General features: G+C 58.9%; 3 protein-coding genes across 3 annotated transcripts in view; 1 reads left to right on the forward strand and 2 right to left on the reverse strand.

The window, feature by feature from the left end:
• Nucleotides 1–3100, forward strand: part of MACROD1 (mono-ADP ribosylhydrolase 1) — a 149424-nt gene extending 146324 nt beyond the window's left edge. Inside the window, 7 exon segments of the mRNA XM_047775430.1 lie at nt 603–719; nt 1707–1828; nt 1950–1980; nt 2120–2193; nt 2541–2622; nt 2718–2754; nt 2960–3100. Coding sequence (XP_047631386.1) covers nt 603–719; nt 1707–1828; nt 1950–1980; nt 2120–2193; nt 2541–2622; nt 2718–2722 — 431 coding nt within the window. The 3' untranslated portion in view covers nt 2723–2754; nt 2960–3100.
• An 828-nt stretch (nt 3101–3928) lies between these two features.
• OTUB1 (OTU deubiquitinase, ubiquitin aldehyde binding 1) lies at nt 3929–11042 on the reverse strand. The gene is made up of 7 exons (XM_047775429.1): nt 10920–11042; nt 9022–9083; nt 8680–8778; nt 4995–5113; nt 4721–4805; nt 4425–4619; nt 3929–4288 (listed from the first exon to the last, which is right to left on the reverse strand). Exons 1-7 carry the CDS (start codon nt 10975–10977, stop codon nt 4091–4093), a joined length of 816 nt encoding a protein of 271 aa, XP_047631385.1. The 5' UTR covers nt 10978–11042; the 3' UTR covers nt 3929–4090.
• Nucleotides 11043–17030: 5988 nt separating this feature from the next.
• Nucleotides 17031–18722, reverse strand: LOC125125023 (cytochrome c oxidase subunit 8A, mitochondrial). Its single transcript, XM_047775431.1, has 2 exons — nt 18508–18722; nt 17031–17361 (listed from the first exon to the last, which is right to left on the reverse strand). Exons 1-2 carry the CDS (start codon nt 18619–18621, stop codon nt 17266–17268), a joined length of 210 nt encoding a protein of 69 aa, XP_047631387.1. The 5' UTR covers nt 18622–18722; the 3' UTR covers nt 17031–17265.
• Between the last annotated feature and the right edge of the window lie 3469 nt (nt 18723–22191).

Below are 22191 nucleotides of genomic sequence, written 5' to 3' on the forward strand. Positions count from 1 at the left end.
CTTGTAACCAGGTGGACTCAGTTTCCTTGTCTGTAAAGTGGGTCTTAGAGTCTGGAAAGTGGGTCCGAGGGGCCTCGCCTTGGGAGGTCGACCTTGGGATCCTGCACGCGGTGCGGGTCGGCGCGCTCGAGCACCTGGCGCGGAAGCAGCGACCGGCAGCCGGCCCTGCGGCATGTCGGGGCGAAGCCTGAGGGGCGAACATCCAGCCCCCTTGATGGGCTCGGGTGAGGTTCCTACCGCCGCTAACCCCGCCTCCTGGAGCAGCCTCCGTCTGGGGAGATCTCAGCCCCGCCGCGCCCCGCCTGCGTACCCGGGAAAGAGCAGGGCGGGCCGGGCGCGCCCTCTGCCGGCTGGTTAGCGCCGGCTCCCGCCAGGGCCCGCTTTGGCTCCTCTCTGCGCCTGGTTTCCCCCAGGAGTGGAGCAAGTGTGGGCCGGGGAGGAAGGGAGCGGCTGGAGGCCGCGGGAGAAAGGCGCGGTACCTGGTGAGTCCCGCATAGCCAGAGCTTTGGGAATATTAAGTCCGTGGGCCTCGGCCTTCTCTGTAAAACGGGCTCACAGGGTTGCCACGGGGAGCCCCACGTTCACTGCCCCCTCCCCGGCAGTGGACGGCTGCATCCACCGGGCCGCTGGACCCCTGCTCACCGACGAGTGCAGGACTCTGCAGAGCTGCGAGACCGGCAAGGCCAAGATCACCTGCGGCTATCGGCTGCCAGCCAAATGTGAGCCCCCAACACCCCAACAGGGCGCCTTGTATAATTGGAGATTAGGGGGCCACCCCCACAGAATTGCTGGAGGCCTCCTCCGGGGGCCCCTTCTGGTGTGTGCTTTGTTTGCTTGTTTGCTTTTTAGGGCCTCACCCGTGGGGTGGCATATGTAAGTTCCCAGGATAGGGGGTCGAATCAGAGCTACAGCTGCTGGCCTACACCACAGCCACAGCAACCGCGGATCTGAGCTGAGTCTGCGACCTACACCGCAGCTAAAAGCAACACCAGAGCCTTAACCCATTATGCATTATGGCGGCCAGGAATCGAACCCGCATCCTCATGGCCACTAGTCTGGTTCGTTTCCACTGCGCCACAATGGGAACTCCCTATGTAAGGTATGTATGGGTTTTTTTTTTCGGGGGGGGGGTATCTTTTTAGGGCCTCATCTGCAGCACATGGAGTTTCCCAGGCTAGGGGTCAAATCAGAGCTGCAGCTGCGGGCCTACGCCACAGCCACAGCAACACAAGATACAAGCTGCATCTGTGACCTACGCCCGCAGCCGGCGGCAACGCTGGATCCTGAACAAGGCCAGGGATGGAACGCGCATCCTCATGGATACTGGTCGGGAACCCGCTGAGCCACAAGGCAACTCCGCGGAGGCACTTCTTAAGTGCCAGGGCCCGGCCCCTCCTCGAACGCCCCTTCGGAAGGAGGTGGGGGGAGGGGAGGCATGGAGACTGGGGGAGGGAAGAGCTAAGCCTCAGCCAAGTCCCTACAGATGTGGGGAGTGGGCCCAGCATGGGCCTGCGCGTGTGTCGAGGTGTGGGTTTAGGCTCGAGGGCACACCTGTGTGTGCTCATGGGTGAAGTCCTTCCCAGGGGAGTCTCAGAGCTTGGGGGGAGGGGCCTGTTTCTTGTCCCCTCCAGGGCCCTGGCCTGCTGGCGAGAAAGATGAGGACCGCGTGAAGCTCCCGGTCGGTCTGATCTTGTCGCCTCCCACAGATGTCATCCACACGGTGGGACCCATCGCCCACGGAGAGCCCAGCGCCAGCCAGGCTGCCGAGCTCCGCAGCTGCTACCTGAGCAGCCTCGACCTGTTGCTGGAGCACCGGCTCCGCTCCGCGGTGAGGGGCGCCAGGCGGCGGCGGAGTGGAGGGGCGACGCGGGGGCGGGGGGTGGGGGTGGCCTGGCGGGAGGCGGATCGGAGTGACGCGGTCCCCAATCCCTTCTCACCCCTCAACCTAGGCTTTCCCCTGCATCTCCACGGGAGTGTTTGGTAAGTGGGGTCTGGAAGAGGAAGGGTGCGGGTGGGCAGGGGACGGGGACCCGGGCCGAGGAGGGGCGGGGCGAAGCGACGGTGGGCGGGCCCTCCCAGGGACTCACTCCCGCCCCGCCCCGCCCCGCCCCGCCCGCAGGCTACCCCAATGAGGCGGCGGCCGAGGTAGTGCTGACCGCGTTGCGCGAGTGGCTGGAGCAGCACAAGGACAAGGTGAGGCCTGGGCCCAGCCCAGGGGATCAGACGCGGGTGGGGCGCGGGGTGAACTCCAGCCCCGAAGACCAGAGCGCCAAGCACTTGGGGCTCCGACCTCACCAGGGCTCTGTGTCCCCTCTCCTTTCCCGTTAACTCCCCAGGGCACAGACAGGGTAGTGCGAGGAGGGGACAGGGGGGCGCACCCCACGCCACGAGCCCCTTCTGTAGAGTGTAGCGTGAGCTCAGCTCAGCTACACTGAGCGCCCCAGGGGCAAGGCGGGTGAAAACCTGCTGGGCGGTGAGGAGCCCGGGAGCGGGGGTGTCGGTGGCTTCCGCCCAGGCTGAGCCCCCTGGCCCTGACGCAGGTGGACCGGCTGATCCTCTGCGTGTTCCTGGAGAAGGACGAGAACATTTACCGGCAACGGCTCCCCTACTACTTCCCGGTTGGTATGTACCCTGCGGTGCCAACCCTGGGCTGCCCCCGCCCCGCCCCGCCCCGCCCCGCCCCCACCAGCAGGTTCTCACTGTCCTCTGCCTTCCAGCCTGACGGCACCCCGCCACCTACCCTGACCAGGACTGGTAAGAAGGGCCTGGCCCTCCGTGTGGCTGCCCACTAACCTCGTGCCCACTAACACACCCACTCCCCCTGCCCTCCACTCACCCCGCCCGCCGCTCACCCCCATGCAGGGAGGCCAGGGAGACAGTTGGGAGGCCGGGGGGGGGGGGGGGGGGGGGGGGGGGGGGGGCCACAGCCCCGGGGCTCTGACCTCTGCCCTCCCCGCAGACTCGCCCAGGCCTGCCGGACCTCGCTCCCAGCTCTAAGAAGTCGAGGAAGCCTGCATCTGGGCCGGGCCTGGCCACCCCGTTCTGTCCCTCTGCTTCCTGCCCCCTCAGGAGCCTCCTAATAAAGACCATGAGTGTTGCAGCTCCTGTCCCAGCCCTGGCTGGCAGGGAGGGAGGCAGCCCGGGTGTGGACGGGTGCTTTGGCCTAGAGGGGCTGGCGAGCGCACTCAGTGAGCCAGGCAGGTGGAGGCACGGGCCAGACAGCAGAGGTGGGCAGCACTTCACATTTATTGAGGGCCTGCCCCCAAGGAGATCACAGCCTGGGGGCTGAGACCCCACATGTGCCGGGGGAAGTGAAGAGAGGAAGGCAACGCAGACACCGCGGCCCAAGCAGAGGGGATGCAAAGCAGGCACAGGCAGGGGGCGGTGGGGTGGGGGAAGAACGGGGGCCTGGCCAGCCCCGCTAGACTCTGGGAAGGACAGGCTTGAGGACAGCCCTCCCCCGCCCGGAGGGCAGCACCTGGGGTGCACTAGGGCGGCCCAGCTCCTCCGCCTACCCTGAGCCAGGCCGCACCATCAGGCCAGCCCTCTCCACCACGCAGACCCCTGATGGAGGGCAGGTGGCCGGGGAGGCCAGGGCAGCAGGGCAGAGGCGTGGCCTATGAGGGCACAGCTGGAAGCCTTGGTGGTCCTGGGGCTCTGGGCCAGTCTCCAAGGAACTTCCAAATTCCCCTGGAAGGCCTGGCCGGCTAAGGAGGGCAGGGGCAGAGGCCTGAAGGGAAGGACGCAGAAGCCCAATAACCAGGAGGGGGTCCCCAAGAGGCCTAGCCCCCTCAAAACTACTCCTGGCGGGGAGGCTTGGGGGTGGACAGGTGGAAGGCTGAGAGGAAGCCACCTGAGGGGGGTGGGGCAGCCAGACACAGAGCAGCCAGGAGGGCAGCAGCAGAGCAGGGACACGCACACACGCGGCTCACCACCAGCGTCCCCTTTAATAAAACATGGAAGGTCGTGTGACAGGGAAGGGTGTGGGGGGGTGAAGTACGACCATTTACAACCACAAAAAAAACCTCTGTACATGTCTAGCGCCTGGCAGAGGGGAGGGCAGGCGGGGCGGCGGCAGGCCGGGCCAGCCCTATTTGTAGAGGATGTCGTAGTGTCCAGGCCGGTAGAGAAGGTAGACCTTGGGCTCGGAGCCCTCGGGGAAGATGTGGGGGTTGGTGGTGCCGCCCTCGCCGCGGTCCATGTACTCCACCTGGATGGAGACGCTGAGCGCCTGGGCCAGCGCGATGATGTGGATGTGGTCGCTCTCCTTGCACATGGGCTCCACCTCCTGCAGCACAGGGGGCCGCTCAGGGCCTGGGTCTTGGCGCCTCCGCACCCCCCAGCCACCCGGTGCACCCCCGGGCCCCCGAGGCTCCCACCCTGAGGCCCCTAGCGAGTCTGGGGCGCGGGGAGGGGGGCAGCACCTGCTGGCAGAACTCCTTGACGGTCCGCCCACCCTCGATGAAGTGCTCGAAGAACTTGCTCTCGCGCTGCAGGTAGCCCGAGGTGAGCAGCCGCAGGTAGACCACCAGGTAGTCCGAGGTGCTCTGGTCATTGAAGGAGGCCAGCAGGTCGGCCACTGAGGTCTGCTTCTCCACCTGCTCGATTAGGTCCATGAACTGCCGCCCAAGGGGGACAGAGAGCAAGTGAGGGAGGAGATGGGCCGATGCTGCCTCGGCCAGGCCACCCGCCCTCCACCCGGCCGAGAGGCTGGGCTCACCGTGTTGTGGAAATCCTCAATTGTGAATTCGGTGAAGCCCTGGGACACCAGGTCCTCTTTGCTCTTGGCAGACACAGCCTTGAACCTGTGGCCAGGAGGGAAAGAGAGGCTGCGCGGGCTCCTCGGCCAGCCGAGAGGCCAGCTCAGAGGTGGGGGCCCGGCCAGCACGGGAACCGCGCCTCCTGGTCCCCAGGAGGATGGAGGGAGCCCCACGGGCCCTTCCTAGGACCCTGCCCCACCCGCCTCTTTGTGCTCGAGGGCCCGCCCTCCTCACCGCTGCAGCTCCTTGCTGTCATCCAGCAACGCCTCCAAGTGGGAGAAGCCGAAAGCGCGATAGAAGCAGTTTCCATCAGGCCTGGTCTTGCGGATGTACGAGTACTTTTTGTGGAGGTCCTGCAGAGAGGCAGCCCCCGCCCCACCCGGGCCCATCAACATCAGGCCAGAGCCAGGGCGGGCCAAGGAAACCGCCCTGACGAGGTTGCTCTACAGCAGGTGGCAACTAAGCTCCAAGCAGCCGCCTGCCATCCTTGGCTGCTGACTCTGGTGATGCTGCCAGGAGCCCCCAAAGCCTCAGGAAACTGACTTCTGGACACACAGGTTGCACGGGTCACCAGCGGCTGGGCAAGTGACTGAGTCCTTGATCAAAGCAGCTTTTCCAGGGAAGGACCTTTCACGCTTGGAGAGTTCCAGGGCAGCGTGGTGCCCATGGCACAGCCTGGGGCTGGACACAGCCTCCCTCACCTCCTTCTAAGCTCTACCCCGCCCACCCTCAGGCACTGGCTCCATCTTTTCTGGTTCCCTCCCCAAACTCAGTGAAATCTCTTCTTCTGTCTGCTGAACCTCCCTGTAGGAGTCAAGGCCTCACTCCCTCAGCCTAGGTGCCCTCCCCTTCTCCCCGACACCCATCTCATACCTTTTCTGTTCTCTTCAAACCCCCAGCCACCTTGACCTTGTTTCCTTTTGGACTGAAGACTTCCCCTGAGAACCCCAGCCCCGATGGCACACCTGCCCATGGCCTTCACTCTGGGCCCTGGGAGGGTCTGAGGCCGCGCCCAGAGCCAGCCACGCCTCCCTGGGATGCGACACTGTTCCAGGGGGTCGCCGCCCTCCCTACGGGTTTAGACCCGTCAGCATTTAAACACCAGGAGAGTTCTCCCTTTAAAAAAACCTTTGCTTCACACAAATTCCTTTCCAGCTACCACCCAATTCCCCTGCCCCGTGCACTGTCTCCGTCCCCTCCTGCTGTGACCTCAATCCAAGCAGGCTTTTGCTCTAGTGAAGGTCACGGATGCCTCTTAAGTCCAAGGGTGCCCCTCTTCCCCAGACCGACTGCTCAGCAGCGCCCACGTGTGTGCTGACACCCCCCTCTTACTTCCCTTCCCGGGCCTGCAGCTCCCTCCTCATCTAACCTGGGAAGGTGAGGGCTGCCACTAAACCACACACACCCTGCCTCAAGACCCCGTGTCACCTGCCAGAAGACAGTCACACGCCACAGACCATGCCGGCGCCTGCCGCGTGAACGGCACATCCCTGCTCAGGCCTGGGGCAGCTTCTGTCTGGCTCTACTCCTCTCCTGACCTCATCGCTCGTGGAATTTCAATGGGACTCTTCCCCCACCCGCTTCTGGGCCTCAACTCCAGCTGTGACTCACACATCCGGCGGCCGTGCCCCCACCTCCTCGGCTGCCCAGCCACAGGCAGCCGTGGCCTCGCGGCTCCCGGGCTGCTCTCGGGCTTCCCCTCAGCACCCCGGACTCCACCTTCCGGCTGAGGAGCCAGAACCTCACAGCCTCTGTCGACGCTGCCCTCGCCACACCCAAGCCGGCCACGGATCCTTTGGCTTCACCTTCAAGACCTTCCTCATGCGACCGCTTCCGGGGGTTGGGGGGGGCGCCCCAGTCCCCATCCCCGCTGCTGGTATCACAGAAGCCGCCTCGCGCTGCCTCCACCTCCCTGCCCAGTCTATCCCCGCCCCAGCCCCGCAGCGACCAGAGAAACCCCCTGGACACTCCGCTCCCCTGGAGCCCCTTCCCTGGCTACTCCCCCACCCCCACCCCCACCCCGCCCACGTCCCACCCTCTCCTGCTTCCTCTGCTCCCTGTTCCGGGGGCTCTGGCCTCCACCCGGCCGGCCGGCTCCCCTGCCCCTTTCGGCTCATCACTCAGACACCACCTTCCAGGCGGGGCCGCTGCCACACCCCCGCCCATTTAAAACTGTGAGCTCTCCCCGTCCTGCTTCGCTCTTCTGCATCGCACTCGCCCCCTCCAACACCCATCCCGCGTCACCTCTGGCTTAATGCCTGTCTGTCCACTATGACCCTGACCTTCTAAGGGCCGGAGTCTGACCGGTGTAGACATGACTCCACCTCCAGAACATCAAACAGTGCCTGGCCCACAGGATGTGCTCGTCCTGCGTGTTAAGTGAACAGGACAGAATGGGTACCAAGAGCCCAAATCACTGCAGCGACCAGAACAGGGGCCACCTACTCTGGGCCAGGCCCTTTGCTGGGGGCTGACATCCCTGTCTTCGGATCCTTCCTCCCAGGGGCCCACCTCACAGGCAAGCCAAGTCACGCAGGTCTGTCTGCGCCTGGGCCCCTCCCAGGGAGCAGAGGGTGTGGGGTCGGCACATGGAGGCGGAGCTCCTGCCCGCACAGCCCACAGAGGCCACTTAACAGTCGCCCAGCGACTCGATGGGAAGAAGACAGGCCCATCCTGTCAGTTTTACCAGGGTGGCCTCGTGCGACAGGCAGGCCTTGAACCACGGCCCCAGGGCCCCACTCTGCCATCCCACTGGACTCACGGCCCAGAGCCCTGGGCTCGGCACCTTCCGCCATCATCTCCTTCCAGCCTCACGACCAGCCCACAAGGCAGACAGCTCCCCCAGAGGGAAGAGATCAGTGGGGGACCCAAGAAGTCCCAAGATCACACAGAGGTAATGAAGCCAGAACTCGAACCCAGGCCCCAAAGCCAGTGTTCTCCTCTCTCCACAGGCCTCCTGGGTATATCACACACACACCCTGAGCAAGGGGTCTGAGGAGACCGCAGGCCACACACAGCTGAAGCTGGCAGGAGTGTCACCCCACCCGCTCAACACTGTCAATTTCGAGTAGCTGCCAACTATTAGGAGTCTGGAAATTTTACAACCAACTAATTTCTGGCTTGTCCTGGAAGCCCCAATGCAGCGATGGCCATGGACACTCCGAGTCACCCCAGGAGTTTCCACTCCTTGCTACTCCCTGACGCCGAGCAGTGGTGTGGCTGTTACCACCAGGCCTGGGCACCTTCAATCACCTGGGTAACCTGCCTGGCCCTGAGATGGCTAATCCCCAAGCCCTCCTTTCAGGTGGAAGGTTCTATGCATCTCTGATCTTCGGGGGAGCTGGGGGAGGAGTAGCATTTACTAAGCCCGCAGGCTGTGCCCATGAGATGCTGTTTACACGTGCCACTGTCACACTTCACACTCCCAGCTCCCAGAGAAGACAGGGGGTTGTCAAGGAACTCACCTGTTTGTAAGTGACACCCGGGTCCCTTTCCCCTGCCTCTCCGCAGGTCCCCGAGACCACAGGCCTCCTCCCAGCTGGCTCAGCCCCATGTCAGCCCTGAGACCGTCGGCTCCCGCCTGCCCCAGGCCCCACAGGCACCATCTCCCTCAGCCTGCGACTGCCCCGGGGGCAGATGCTTTCACCTTCCCGATTTCACAGATGAGCGCCATGGCTCAGAGATGGCGCAGCAGCTGCTGGAGACACAGCTGCTGTGTGGCGGAGTATTTGAATCAAGGTCTTTTTGGTTCCAGAGTCTGAACACTGACGAACCAGTGACCAGAGGGCCCCCCCAACATCCTACCCTCTCTGAGGCCAGGCCCAGCGAGGAGCAGGTCTCAAGCAGGCATGCTCATGCTCCTGCCCCTGCCCCTGCCCCTGCCCAAGGGCTCTTCCTGCCCCCTTGGCCAGGCTCCCACCTTGATCTTCTGTTGATAGATGTTGTCGTCCTCCGCATACTCTTTGTACAGGACGGAGAGCTCCAGTCGCTCTGAGACCAGAGGGTTCTGCACAGCAATCTGCAGGGGCAGGAAATCCATCAGATGCTCCGACAGGTGAATGCAATGACCCACCCCCAGCAGCGAGAACACCTGAATGACGGTGCTGGGCCAGTCACTCAGTAGCAGTGACCCTCTCCCCTACAGGAGTTCCGTACCCAGAACAGCTTGGAGAGGAGGGGACTTCCAAAATAGAGAAAAACAATAGGCCGCAGGCCCAGCTCCTGCATCCCCAGAGTAGGGCCGCTGGCCACAGCCCCTCACCTCTTGCTGAATTCGGTCCTGCTGAGCCATGATGGCTTCATCATAGGCAAGACAGTTAACACCTGGAATAAGGAAGAAAGTCAAGGTTTACAAGGGGCCCTGGTTAGCCCCACTGTGGGCAGCTGTGTCGAGGACAGGAGCAGCCCAGGGCCAGGAGAGCAGACCTGGAATATGGAGGCACGCGTCAAACCCTGCCCCACCCCAACTGTGTGATCTTGGCAAGTCCTTTCCTTTCCTGGGCCTTCGTTTTCTCATCCTTAAAATGAGGGGGCAAAGGTGACCACTCTTCTGGCTCTAACAACCCCCCTTTCCCCTTGCTTTCTAACAGCACTTCCCAGCAGCCTGGGGAGGCCCTGGAGCCAGGCGGGGTCTCTTGGGGAAAGAAAGATGAGGCGGCAGAGTCCTGGGCCGGATGAGAGCTTCCTGTGAGTCTGCACTCTACCCAATCACACCCCTCCTCCTCCTCCTGCCATCCTGGGGACTTTTTTTTCTTTCATTCTCTTTTGGCCACACCAGCAGCATATGGAAGTTCTTGGGACAAGGATGGAATCCAAGCCGCAGCTGTGGCAACACCAGATCCTTAACCCACATGCCCCGCCGGGGATCCAATTGGCGCTTCCAGAGACAAGCCAGATCATTAACCCACTGTGCTACAACAACTCTCCATCCTGCATATGCCCATTTTACAGATAACAAATGCAGACAGGTGAAGTAACCCACCCAAGGTCACAACCAGAAAGACCTGTGGTCAAATCCAGGTTTGTCTCATTTCAAAGTTTGAGCTCTTCACAATTACTCCCCCCGGCCACCTGAGTGCAGAGGCCTGTCCTCGGCTGTAAGCAGGGACTGCTACCACCACCATCCCCTCACCACGATGTCCTGAGGAAGTGGTTCCTTAGAGGCACACTGTTAAGTGTTCATCCGTGAGTTGAGCAGGTCCACCCTGTGGGCCCCACTCTGAGCAGCCACTGCGGAGAAGCCAAGGGACCTGAATCCTGGCCCCAACTCTTTCTTAACTTATGTGGTTACAAACAAGTCCCTTCTAGTGGGACGGGTCTCCCAAAGTTCAGTCCTTCAAGTGTGCAATTAGAACGGGAGGTGTGTCCTGAATGATTTTTAAGGCCAATACTTTTAACTTTGAGCATCCTGGATCCTCGGCTGGGCCTCGACCCATCCCCTACACTGCCCTGCAACAGGAATGTCTCTCTCACCCTGAGGACCTACTCAGGCCCCAGAGTCTATCTTGGGGTGAAAAAGAAAAGAGTGGACCATTTTAAAAGAAGCAGCTCTTCAGGAGTCTAAGGATACAACGCCTAGTCAGGCGGAAAGGGGCTGCAAAGGCAGAAGAAGGGGCTCTACCGAAAACGAAGGCTGCTGCCCTCAGGGGCACACACCGACGGCCGCTCAAGACCCCAGGGCGCCCGCAGCATCCCCGGCGGCCTGCCCAGCCCTTTGTGCTCCGCAGCCCGGTGTAATTCGACGCCCTCCCGGGCTTGGGTTGGTCTGGAGAAGGCAGGCGGCCGGGCCCAGACTAGGCCTGGGCCTGACTGCAAGGTCCAGGGCTGGACAGCTGGGGACCCCAGGGCCAGGCGCCCGGCGGAGAGGGGGCTGGGTGGGGGGCGGGCGCGGCCCAGGCTCCGCCCCGGGAACGCGCGATGGGGAAGAGCGGCGGGCCCGGGCTAGCACTGCTCTCTCGCACGCCGCCCGCCCGGCCGGGGGTCGCGGCGACCGCTCCTTCCATTGTGAGGGGGAGGGGAGGAGGCGGCGGCGGAGGTGGAGGAGGAAGGGGCCATAAGCGCGCTTCGCCGCTGGCCGCTCCGCCCTTGGCCTCCTCGTGAGCCGGTGACCCGGCATCGCCCCCGCTGGCCTAGGCCGGACAGCCCTCCCTGGGTGGGTACCTTCAGAGTCGCTGCCCAGCGGCTCCTGCTTCTGCTGCTGGGGTTCCTCCGCCGCCATCTTTAAACAGCGCCGCACTGCCGACCACTTCCGGGTTACCAGTCGCCCTCCTCCCGGAAGAGAGCCCCTCCTTGTGGCACCTCCTTAGTAACGCCCCTAGCAACAGGATCCCCTTAGGCGTTGCCACCTGAGGGGCTCTCAGTCCCTCGTGGCTGCGGTGGAAGCCGAGCGAAAGCCTGGCAGTCACCGCCCACCCTCCACCCGCAAGCTTGCTCAGCTCCATCATCCCAGGCTCCCAATGTGCCCGGTAGTGATAAGAGCCTCCTGGGGCCGCTTCAGTTTTCTTTTCACTGGAGTTTGAAGCGTGGATTGTGTTATTGAGATAAGCAGGAAGATGAAATTAAAATCACTGAAGGCAACATTCCTGCTTCGGGCTCTAGAACTCATTTCAGGCGCTTACAATGAGGATCACCTGGTGTTAACATCAGAGCCCTGGGCATTACCGCCCCCTCTTCCTTGAGCCTCAGTTCTGAGCGGGCATTGGTATCCTGCTTCTGGCAGAAAGAACATGTCCCTTGGGGTCAAAGACCTAACTTTGGACTCTCTGCCCTTATGAATAGGAGGAAATTAGAGATTTGGGGGGGGGGATTGTTTGTTTGTTAAAGAAAGGAGTTGAGGGAGCTCCCTGGTGGCCTAGGGGTTAAGGATCTGGCATTGTCACTTCTGTGGCTTAGGTCACTGCTGTGGAGTGGGTTCGACCCCTGGCCCAGGAACTTCTGAATGCTGTGGGCACAGTCCAAAAAAAAGAAAAAGAAAAGAAAAAGAAGGGTTGGTAAAAAGGGAAAACAGATTAGTGATTGCCCAGGCTTAAGGAGGAGTTGGGGGCAGAAGGGAAGTGGGTGTGATCGTGAAAAGGAAACAGAAGAGCCTCCTTGTGGAGATGGAAATGCTCTTTCTCTTGATTATATATGAATATCCTGGAATGTGCGGTACTATAGTTTCAGGTGCAAGGCGCTACCCGTGGCGGGAAGTGAGTAACCTGTAGACAGGGTAGATGGGATCTTTATGTGTCTACTCAGATTGCCTGTGAATTATCTAAAAATAAAATGTGGAGTCCCCATTGTGGCTCAGCAGGTTAAGAACCCAACATAGTGTCTGTGAGGTTCGATCCCTGGCCCTCGTTCCATGGGTTAAGGGTCTGGCATTGCTGCAAGCTGTCGTGTAGGTCACAGCTGTATTCAAATGCCTCATTGCTGTGGCTGCGGCCTAGGCCGGCAGCTGCAGCTCCGATTCAACCCCTAGCCTGGGAACTTCCATATGCCGCAGGTGTGACCTTAAAAAGAAAAACAAAAAAATGTGGCAAGGCCTTGGGTGCTAAAGATGCTGTTATTTAATGAGGTTACAATCTGGGGCTCAGCTTCTCAACTTTTCACTATGGAGGGCCTTTTTGTGACATGATAGTGATATGTTAGCCCTTGAGGAGGCTGTGCCTGAGCCCCAGTCAGACCCCTCAGTTCCTGACAGTATGGGAGCACAGTGCGGCTCAATGTCTTCGTGAGCTACATCCAGCCCTGGAGCAGGGGCAGCTGGTGCCTGGGCTCATCACACAGCCCACAGAGGCTGTCTGGGCAACACTAGGAATGCCAAGTCTGTGTCCCAGCAACATTGCAAATCACCATGTATTGGGTCACTGAACCTTGGGATTGCTCCAAACTCAAGAAAGCCGAGGGTCCACCATTCGGACCCCATGCCCATCAAACTGTTCATTCCCTTTCCCAGTTTTAACAATGAAATCTGAAACCGCCAATCGGATTGTCAGTCAGTAGCACCTATATTGCCGAAGGAGAAGCTAAGACAGTTAATGACGAAAAGATGATTTCTCTTTGGCTTTTTACAAAAATCTTGAAAATAGCTATATGGCAACTCCACTCTTACCCACACTCCTTGTTTTGAGTAGGGAGTCCAGCTCTGGAGAGAGAGAAGGAATCCCCGTTGTGGCCCAGGGCTGGACTGCAGCAAGGCTGCCGACACCAAATGAATGCCTCCCTCCCACACAAGGGTCTGGGGCTCGAGGAACAGACCTGCCCCCTCAGCGTATACAGGGAGTGTAAATGAGGCCCCCCTCCCCCGACCTGCTGCCCAACTCCCCGCTTGTCAGGCAGAATGGGAAGGAAATGGCCAGAGAGAAGCTTTGGCTCTTCATCCAGCCCCAGGTTGGTCAACTTTTGCCCCATTCTTTTGGTTTGGTTTGGTTTTGCTTTTTAGGGCTGCACCTGTGGCATATGGAAGTTCCCAGGCCAGGGGTCTAATCAGAGCTACAGCTACCGGCCTACACCACAGCCACAGCAACAGGGATCTGAGCCGCATCTGCGACCTACACCACAGCTCACGGCAATGCCAGATCCTTAACCCACTGAGCGAGGCCAGAGATCAAACCCACACCTTTGTGGATACTAGACGAATTCGTTTCTGCTGAGCCACAATGGGAACGCCCTGCCCCACTCTTTTCCATGCCAATTAATTTGGTGGTTAATAATGGTTTTCTTACCCTCATTCCATCTCTCCTGGTACTTTTACCATTTTTGGATTTTGGTTGTAGTTTGATGTTTTGGCCACACCCAAAGCATGCAGAAGTTCCTGGGTCAGGGATCAAACCTGTGACACAGCAGTGACAACACCAGATCCTTAACTACCAGGCCACCAGGGAAACTCCCTGATTCTCCATCTGGAAGCGTCTAAAACCCAACAGCACATTTGCCAGGAATCACCAGCATAGCTCCAGACATTTATCTCTGCCTCTTAATTTGCAAACCTAGCAATGGTCCAGCACTGCTGGTCCTGCCCACTGAGCCTATAATGAAACAGGCAGCACTGATGCTTGGGTTCAGGCTGCTGTTAGAGACAGTGGCAAAGGTAACAGCGAGCAGCCAGCGAACTGACACGGCATAAATGCCTCCTCCCAGCCCCAGAATGTGCCCAGATGCCACATCCATGACCGTTGGATGGTCAAGTGGAGGGAGAGGGGACTCCATACCAGGACCCAGGGACTTTGAAGCCTCAGCCAGAGGAAGCGCAGAGGCCCTAGAGAGCCACATGACTTCCAGAGCCACACAACGTCTCAGGGGAGAGAGCCAGGTAACAGGGACATGGCACGGGCCTTGGGAAAGCCTCAAGGTGAGCCAAAGATGAGGCCTTGGCGATTCCTCCGGAGGCGAGCTCGGGAGTCAGGCAGCTGTCCAGATGGGAAGGGCGGGGGCGTGCCCAGCCCCGAAATGGACCTCCAGAGCTGCCACACAGGAATCACAGTGGCCCACAGCAGCCGGCTCCAAAGTCGTGGTCTAGCAAGGCATTAATGGCACAGAGGCCAAGCTGCTGAAACTGAACAGGCGCTGTGCTTCGGGGGTGCTGGCCGGGGTGATACTTGCCTGCGGGGTTCGCACCACCTAAGGCAGAAACCAAGCAGAGGAGGGGGCAGAGGGGGCGGAGGGAGAGCCCCCACCCCCTCATGCTCCTCCTCGGGGCATTTTCCTCCTGTAAATGCCTCACATCCCAGTTCACCCCAAGTCTGTTAAGGATCCATCCACTGGCACCCGCCCCTCCTGCTGGCTTCGCAGCGCCAGAATGACGCATTTGTTTCCTTAGTGCAGACTCGGTTTAGAACAACGCAAATGAGAGGTCAGAGGTCTGGCATGGGTTCCGTCAGACTAAAATCAAGGTTTGTGCAGGCTGTGTTCCCTTCAAGGGGCTCTGAGGGAGAATCTGCTTCCTACTCATGCAGGCTGTTTGCAGAATTCAGTTCCTTGAAGCTCTGGAACTGAGGTCCTCCTGTCCTTGCTGGCTGTAAACTGAGGGCTGTCCTTAGCTTCTAGAGGCCACTGCACTCCTTGGAAGGCAGCCCATTTCTCCACCTTCTAAGCCCTGCGGCCGGCAGAACCCTCGGGCGGCGTGTGTGAGATGCCAGTTATCTTCCGGTCCCATCCACCTTAAGGACTCCGTATGATTACGCTGGGCCCACTGGGTAATCTCCCATTTCAACACGCCAGATCCTTAAGCGCTAGGCCACAAGGGAACTCCCGCAGTCCCCTGCTGACACGTCACCTGCCACGAAGGCAGCCTCCCCTCCAGCCCGTGTGCACCCTAGGGCACAGACGTCCACGCCTCCAGACGCAGGATGATGACAGCCAGCCAGACACTGCTTTCCAGGAGGACAAGCAGCCTAGCTTGCACATAAGGCGGCCCCCAGGCCTCTGACGTGGTCAGGAAGAAGGGACACAGCAAGGTGATCAGAGGTAAGGCCCAGTAAAGGACAAGGGAGGAGGGGCTTCCAGCACAACAGCTTGCTCACAAGGTAAACTCTCCCGTTCACCCAAATCTATGGTCCTGCCCCTTCAAGACACTGCAGCAGCTGCTGGCAGTGGGAGAGCAAGGGTCCTGACGAAGCGGCCTCGCAGTCTGGGCGGCGGCTTGAGATGCACACCTTTGGACGAAGGTAGCTGTCCTGGGCCAAGGGGATCATTGCATCCCTTTGGGCTCCAGGGGCACAAAAATAGGGAGACACCAAATCAAACGCGTTGGCAGGGCAGAGCTACCATACGAAAGACAGCTCTCCTATCAGAGACTCACGGCCTAATCTGTGCCCACAGCAACCAGGGGGTACTGGACACCTGCCAAAAAGACTAGACAGGAGTTCCCATCGTGGCGCAGTGGTTAATGAATACAACTAGGAGCCATGAGGTTGCAGGTTTGATCCCCAGCCTTGCTCAGTGGGTTAAGGATCCGGCGTTGCTGTTGAGCTGTGGTGTAGGTTGCAGACTTGGCTCAGATCTGGTGTTGCTGTGGCTCTGGCGTAAGCCGGCGGCTACAGCTCCGATTCGACCCCTAGCTGGGAACCTCCAGTCACCATCAATCAGGAAACAGGGGCTGGAGAGAGGTGTATTCAGACAACCTGGGCCTAAAGCCACCCACACCCTAGAACCCTTCAGCTCTTACCCGGCATCTTCGCCCTCCATCCGGCAGCTCCACAGGTGACACTGAACCTGTGTCTGCTCAGAAATCATTCAGGTCACCCCCCACAAAGAGGATGCACAGGAGAACGAAAGCCTCATCCTCCTCCAGAGATACGACCAGGTTGGAGCCTTCCTTCCACACTGGCAGTCAGAATTCCAGCTCAGCGGGAGCAAGTGCTTCACGTGCCTGTCCCAGCTAAGGAGGCACCCAGGGAAGAATCACTGCGGAAGGACCCTGGGGAGCAGTGATTCTCCAAGTCAAGGAGGGGAGGGGCCGGGGAAGCAGGCAGGGAGAACAAGAAAGCCAGTTGGTGTCTAAGAATTTACCCCAGATGCAGTGCTAGAAGGAAAGGGGTCCCAGGCTGACATAAAGATGCAAGATTCGGAGTTCCCGTCGTGGCGCAGTGGTTAACAAATCTGACTAGGAACCATGAGGTTGCGGGTTCAATCCCTGGCCTCGCTCAGTGGGTTAAGAATCTGGCGTTGCCGTGACCTGTGGTATAGGTCACAGACATGGCTCAGATCTGACACTGCTGTGGCCATGGCGAAGGCCGGCAGCTACAGCTCCATTTAGACCCCTAGCCTGGGAACCTCCATGTGCCGCAGGAGCGGCCCTAGAAAAGGCAAAAAGACAAAGAAAAAAAAAAGATGCAAGATTCTGCAATAATGTGACCTCCCCCCCCCCCCCCCCCCCCCCCCCCGCCCCGGGAAGGGCCATGAGCACCTGAGCAGTGGCTGGAGTCCATTGACCAAGGACAGGGAAGGCTGGCCCTGCAGAGAGAGGGCTTCCAGCCGCAGAGTGGGCCCCACTGGACAGACAGACACAGGGTCTTGGGCTCGGCAAAAACAAGAGAGCTAGAGGGGAAGCAGGAAAGGCTGCCCAATGACAACAGGGTTTGTCCTCCACAGAAGCCAGAAACCATGTAAACAGAGGAAAGCACACAAAGCAGCAAGGATAATGGCTGAGCACACCCGACCCACCACAGCGCAGGGAGCCGGGCAGGACCGTGGGGCGGCCAGGCCCTCCTCTCCACACCCCACCCAACACCATCCTCAGCGCAAGTAGGAGACAGAGCCCAGGTTCCAAGGCATGAGGAGTTCCTGCAGCAGGGTTTAAATAGACTTTATTGTTACAAGGGAGGCCCTACCAAGCAGGGCCTTATAAACCAATACATGTGGTCCCAGGATGTCACCATGGAGGAATGGAGAGGTCATGGTTGCAGAAGAGGTCACTGTAACGGAAGGACATGATCCCAAGGAGGCCGGCCAGGAATGCAGCAGACATGGTCAGGACAGGCTGGGGTGGCCAGGTCACAGCGCGAGTGAGCGAGGGCAGCTCCCTTCACTCCCGCTTCTTGTAGCTGTCCAGGTGTGACAGGACCCAGCCCGCGGGCAGGAGGAAACTCACGAAGCAGGCGGTGAGCGCAATGGTGACATCCTGCACAGGAGAAGGAACCCCCAGAGTAAGGCTTCCACAGGCTTCTCAAACAGCAGAAAGCCCCTCCAGGAACCAAGATTCAGGCTCCAGGGGAGGGGAGGGGAGGGCGGTAGCAGATCCAAGGCGCCCTTGAGCCCTTAAGGTAAAGAGTCAGATGTGGGGGTGGGGGGTCAGCCCAGATCAGGATCCATGGTGAAACCTACCACCAGATGACAGTGAAGGGACAGAAACAAGGATTTAAACGTGTCCTAGAGCAGGTATGCTGGGACCTAGGAACCTTGCATAGACCAGTAACTCTAAAAAAAAGCACCGCCCCCTCCCATGAGGATGCGGGTTGGATCCCTGGCCTCGCTCAGCGGGTTAAGGATCCGGCGTTGCCCTGAGCTGCGGCGTAGGCTGCCAGCTGCAGCTCTGATTAGACCCCAAGCCTGGGAACTTCCACATGCTGCGGGTGAGGCCCTAAAAAAAACAAATAAACAACTCACACAACCAGGGGTCAGGCTTGAGTTCAAATGCCTTCTTTGCCACTTCGCTCTGTCAACCACGAAATGGAGATTAACGGCCCTTTCCTGGGGTCACTGGCAGGACCGAAGGAGACCAGCCCGGCAGTCTTAGCACCGTGCCTGGCACACAGCAGCCACTCAGCTGCAAGTACTGTCACTGTTATTTCCTCCACCCGCTGCGCTCGCCAGGCTCTGCTCCTAACCGCAGGTCCACTGACCTGGACTCTGAAAGCTCGCATTCAAGGCCGACTTCGGCCACTGAGGCAATTGTAGAAAAGGGCCAAATAGGTGAAAGTCATTAAGGGTTAAACTCTCCCATATTTCTGAGAATTACTAAGGCCTACTGGGGTCCTCCTGACCCCCCCCCCCCAATAATTAAAAGCGCCGACAGCCGTCAGCCACCCCCACCCCCTCCAATAAGCCAATGTGTAAACAGACTCAGGCAGAGCAATGGAAGCTTGCTCGAGCGTGCACAGCGAAGAAGTCAGGGCTGGACTGACTGAGCACCGTCTGTCGCCCGGGCACCGTCCCCTCGTTTGCGCCCCCCAGACCTGCCCAAACCAGTGCTGCTGCTCCCTGTTATGCTGAGGGCCCCCGGTAGGGCCCGCGGCGTCTCCCAGGCCCTTCGCGGCCTGCTCCTTACCATGGACCCGAGCTGCTCCCGCGGCGGCTTGGAATGAACCTGGGCACGTGGCACCAGGAGCCGTCGGGCCGGGCCTGTCAGGCCCCTGAGCAGCAGCGGAGTCAGCGCGGACATCACGGCAAACAGCCGCCTGCAAACAGCTCACAGCCGGAGCCCAAGGTCGCGAAGTCAAAATGGCGGCCTCAGCCGGAAGTTCCGCGGCTGCGGAGGCAAGGGGAGAAGAGCGGCCCGGAAGTCCCTAGGAAGTGACGTAGGGATTCACCTCCTGCCGGCCCCTGTCAGTTTTTGGCGCCTTCCTCGAAATAGCCAATCGACTCCATCTTACCACCGAAGGGCGGAGCACGGGGGGCGGAGTTACTTCCCTTTATGCCCCGCCTCCAAAGCAGTCCATCTTCGTGAGTGCCAGATGTGAGTACCCAATCACATAAGCCAACAGCCTAGGCGGCACTCTTGACTCCTCCCTCCATTCATTCTCAAATCTCTATTCAGTAATCCCCTCTTCCCGCCAGGCTTCCTTTATTTCTGGCCTGAATGTCTGGAACTTCCTTATGGAATCTCCCCGTCTACTATTCTGCTCTCCACTTCCAGTCTCCAGGCAGTAGCAGCCGACCTTTCTCCCGACCTTCCTCCCTTGTCTTTATTTTTTCAGGGCCGCCCCTGTGGCATATGGAAGTTCCCAGGCTAGGGGTCTAATCAGAGCTGCAGCTACGGGCCTATGCCACAGCCACAGAGACTCCAAATCCGAGCTACAGCTTGCTGCCTTTGCCGGATCCTCAACACATTGGCAGAGGCCGGGGATTGAAACCACATCCTTATTGATACTAGTCAGGTTCTTAACCTGCTGAGCCACAATGGGAACTCCCCTCCCTTTAAACATAAATCTAACCAAGTCTAGTCATTACACCTACTTTAAAAACCCGTGGCTCCTCATTGCTTACTAGACAAAAATCTCAATTCCTGAATGTCAGTGTCCAGGCTATTCTACCCTCCTGGCTCTCTGGTTCTTCCCTCCACCCCCCACTCCCCCATCCCAAGCCTTTTGCTTCTTCGGATCCTGTGTTCTACAGAACACTTTTTCAACTCTTACCTACCTAGCCTTTCTTTTTCACCACTGAAACTCCTCCTTCCAGGCCTCCACTTACTGATACAGCTAACTTTAGTCAACAAATATTGGAGTTCCCCTCGTGGCTCAACAGTTAATGAACCTAACTAGTATCCATGAGGTTGCGGGTTTGATCCCTGGCCTCACTGAGTGGGTTAAGGATCGGGTGTTGCTGTGAGCTGTGGAGTAGATCACAGACGAGGCTCGGATCCTGTGTTGCTGCAGCTGTGGTGTAGGCTGGCAGCTACAGCTCTGACTTGACACCTAGCCTGGGAACTTCCATATGCTGTAGGTGTGGCCCTAAAAAGACAAAAAAAAAAAAAAAAAACCACACACACACACAAAACAAATATTTACTAGTCCCTGCTGTGTGCCAGGAACTGTTCTAGACACATACTGAGCAAGGTGACCAAGGACTCCCTTATCACAGAACTCACATTCCAGAGTCAGAGACGGACACTTAATGAGAAGTGCCATGATGTGAAAGGAAGGGAAGGGCAGCACCGTCTCAGGAAGCCTTTTGCCACCTCTGTGCCCAGCAGCCCCTGTGGTAGGACTGCCACAGCTGTGGTCTCCGTCTCTAGCCTAGGGACCATCTGAGGGCAGAGCCTGCCTGTATCGGGTTCATCACTGTCTCCAAAGGGTCTGACCCACATTCCAAGAACATTAATGAACTGCAGGAGACTAAAGAGTAGGTAGAGGAGAACAGGAAAGGGGCAGAGGAACCGCCACCGAGCTGGGCTTTACCTGTATGATTTATTCATTCCACCTTCACTAAATGTCATGAGGAAGATGTACTTATTATTTCAAATGTTTTACAAATGAAGAAATGAGCCTGGAGAACTGCATGGCCTAGTCAAGGTCATGCAGCTTCAAGGCTGCCTAGCCAGGATTCCAGGGCAGATCTATCCATCCAAAACCCCCACTTTTTTTTTTTTTTTTTTTGGAGGTTCCCAGGCTAGGGGGTCCAATAGGAGCTACAGCTGCTGGCCTACATCACAGCCACAGCAATGCCAGATCCGAGCCCTGTCAGCAACCTACACCACAGCTCACGGCAAAATGCCAGATCCTTAACCCACTGAGCGAGGCCAGGGATTGAAACTGCAACCTCCTGGTTACTAGTCAGATTCATCTCCTCTGCGCCACACGGGAAGTCAGAAACTCACACTTTTATCCATCACAAAAGCTGCTACAAAGGGAGAATTTCCAGAAGTTCCAGTTTTGATATCATGGCCAATAAATATCAAAGGCTCCTTTTGCATCAAAGGATGAGGGTCAGGTAAGGTGACAAGAAACCCGGAAAATAAGAGCTTTGGGGGAGAAGCCCCTGCCCCATGGGAGCAGGGAGGTGGGTGTACTCACAGAAAGGTGGGAAGGGACCCAGAGTGCTCCAAAGGGCCGGCCGTGCCTGAACTTCATGGAGGCATGGGCTCCCAGGCCCTGAGCCTCCAGGGCCCTTCTCCACCCCTCCCAACTTCTCCCCCGCTTTGCTGGGTGTTGTTAATGTCCAGCAGTCTTGGTCCAGCCTCACCCCCAGCTACCAGGCCCCTGCCCTCACCCTGCTTGGGCCCTGGCAAAGAGCTCAGGACAGAGGCTTCTAAGCAACTTCCTCCCCCATCCCAAGGCGCAATGGCCCAGCCCAGCTGCCTGGCCCTGGGAGAATGAAGGGAGAGGGACCTCTCTGCAGCCCTATGGGCAGTAACACCTGGATTAGAGCGTTGCCGGGCAGGAGGCCTGGAGAGACTTTGGGAGGGGACAGGCCTCTCTGGTTCCCTGGGTCACTCCCTTGAAGAACCTATATTCATCTCCTCCGCCCTCCGCTGGAGGAAAAGGAGTGTACATGTGTTGAGCAGGCACATCGGTGCTGTTCCAGGGCTTTCCACATGACTCTGGTGAGGTGACGTCTTTCAGAACCTATGTCAAAGGAGTTCCCCATGTGGCGCAGTGGTTAATGAATCTGACTCACATCCATGAGGACGCAGGTTCGATCCCTGGACTCCCTCAGTGGGTTAAGGATCTGGCGTTGCTATGAGCTGTGGTGTAGGTTGCAGATGTGGCTCAGATCCCATGTTGCTGTGGCTGTGGCGTAGGCCAGCGGCTACAGCTCCGATTGGACCTCAAGCCTGGGAACCTCCATATGCCCTAAAAAAACAAAAAACAAACAAACAAAAAAAGAACCCACGTCAAAGAGGAGAAAAGAAAAGAGGCTGGCCAAGGTTAGGTTAAGACAGGTGAGTCTGGAAATGCCTGGGGCAGGGTTGGCATCTAAGTCTCTGCTCTCTCCCCAGCCCCCCACCCCTCCCCCAAACTGGGGACAGTCCTTCGACCAGAGAGCAGTGAGTCTGGGTGATGTTTTACACAATGAAACACTATATAGCAGTGACAAGAAACAAACGACAGCTACAACACGGATGGTTCCCACAGACACAGTACCGAGAACCGGCCAGACTGTGTGACTATTTACATGAAGTGCAAGCAGGACTGGGGGTGGGGGTGGGGGTGGGACCTGATGTCAGATACTGGGGATCCTGGGAGAAGACAGAGGGCATAGGATCAGAGAGGCACCGTGGGGTTTCTGGTTA

Source organism: Phacochoerus africanus, chromosome 4, assembly GCF_016906955.1.
Source record: "Phacochoerus africanus isolate WHEZ1 chromosome 4, ROS_Pafr_v1, whole genome shotgun sequence".
Classification (NCBI taxonomy): Eukaryota; Metazoa; Chordata; class Mammalia; order Artiodactyla; family Suidae; genus Phacochoerus; species Phacochoerus africanus.

Excerpts from the sequence above, each read along its gene's own strand:
- OTUB1 (XM_047775429.1), bottom strand. The coding sequence starts at position 10,977 with ATGGCGGCGGAGGAACCCCAGCAGCAGAAGCAGGAGCCGCTGGGCAGC. Across the intron at positions 9,084-10,919 it reads GCTGGGCAGCGACTCTGAAG|GTGTTAACTGTCTTGCCTAT; the intron begins GTACCCACCCAG and ends TCCTTATTCCAG. Across the intron at positions 4,289-4,424 it reads TCAAGGAGTTCTGCCAGCAG|GAGGTGGAGCCCATGTGCAA; the intron begins GTGCTGCCCCCC and ends CCTGTGCTGCAG.
- LOC125125023 (XM_047775431.1), bottom strand. The coding sequence starts at position 18,621 with ATGTCCGCGCTGACTCCGCTGCTGCTCAGGGGCCTGACAGGCCCGGCC. Across the intron at positions 17,362-18,507 it reads GGGAGCAGCTCGGGTCCATG|GATGTCACCATTGCGCTCAC; the intron begins GTAAGGAGCAGG and ends TCTCCTGTGCAG.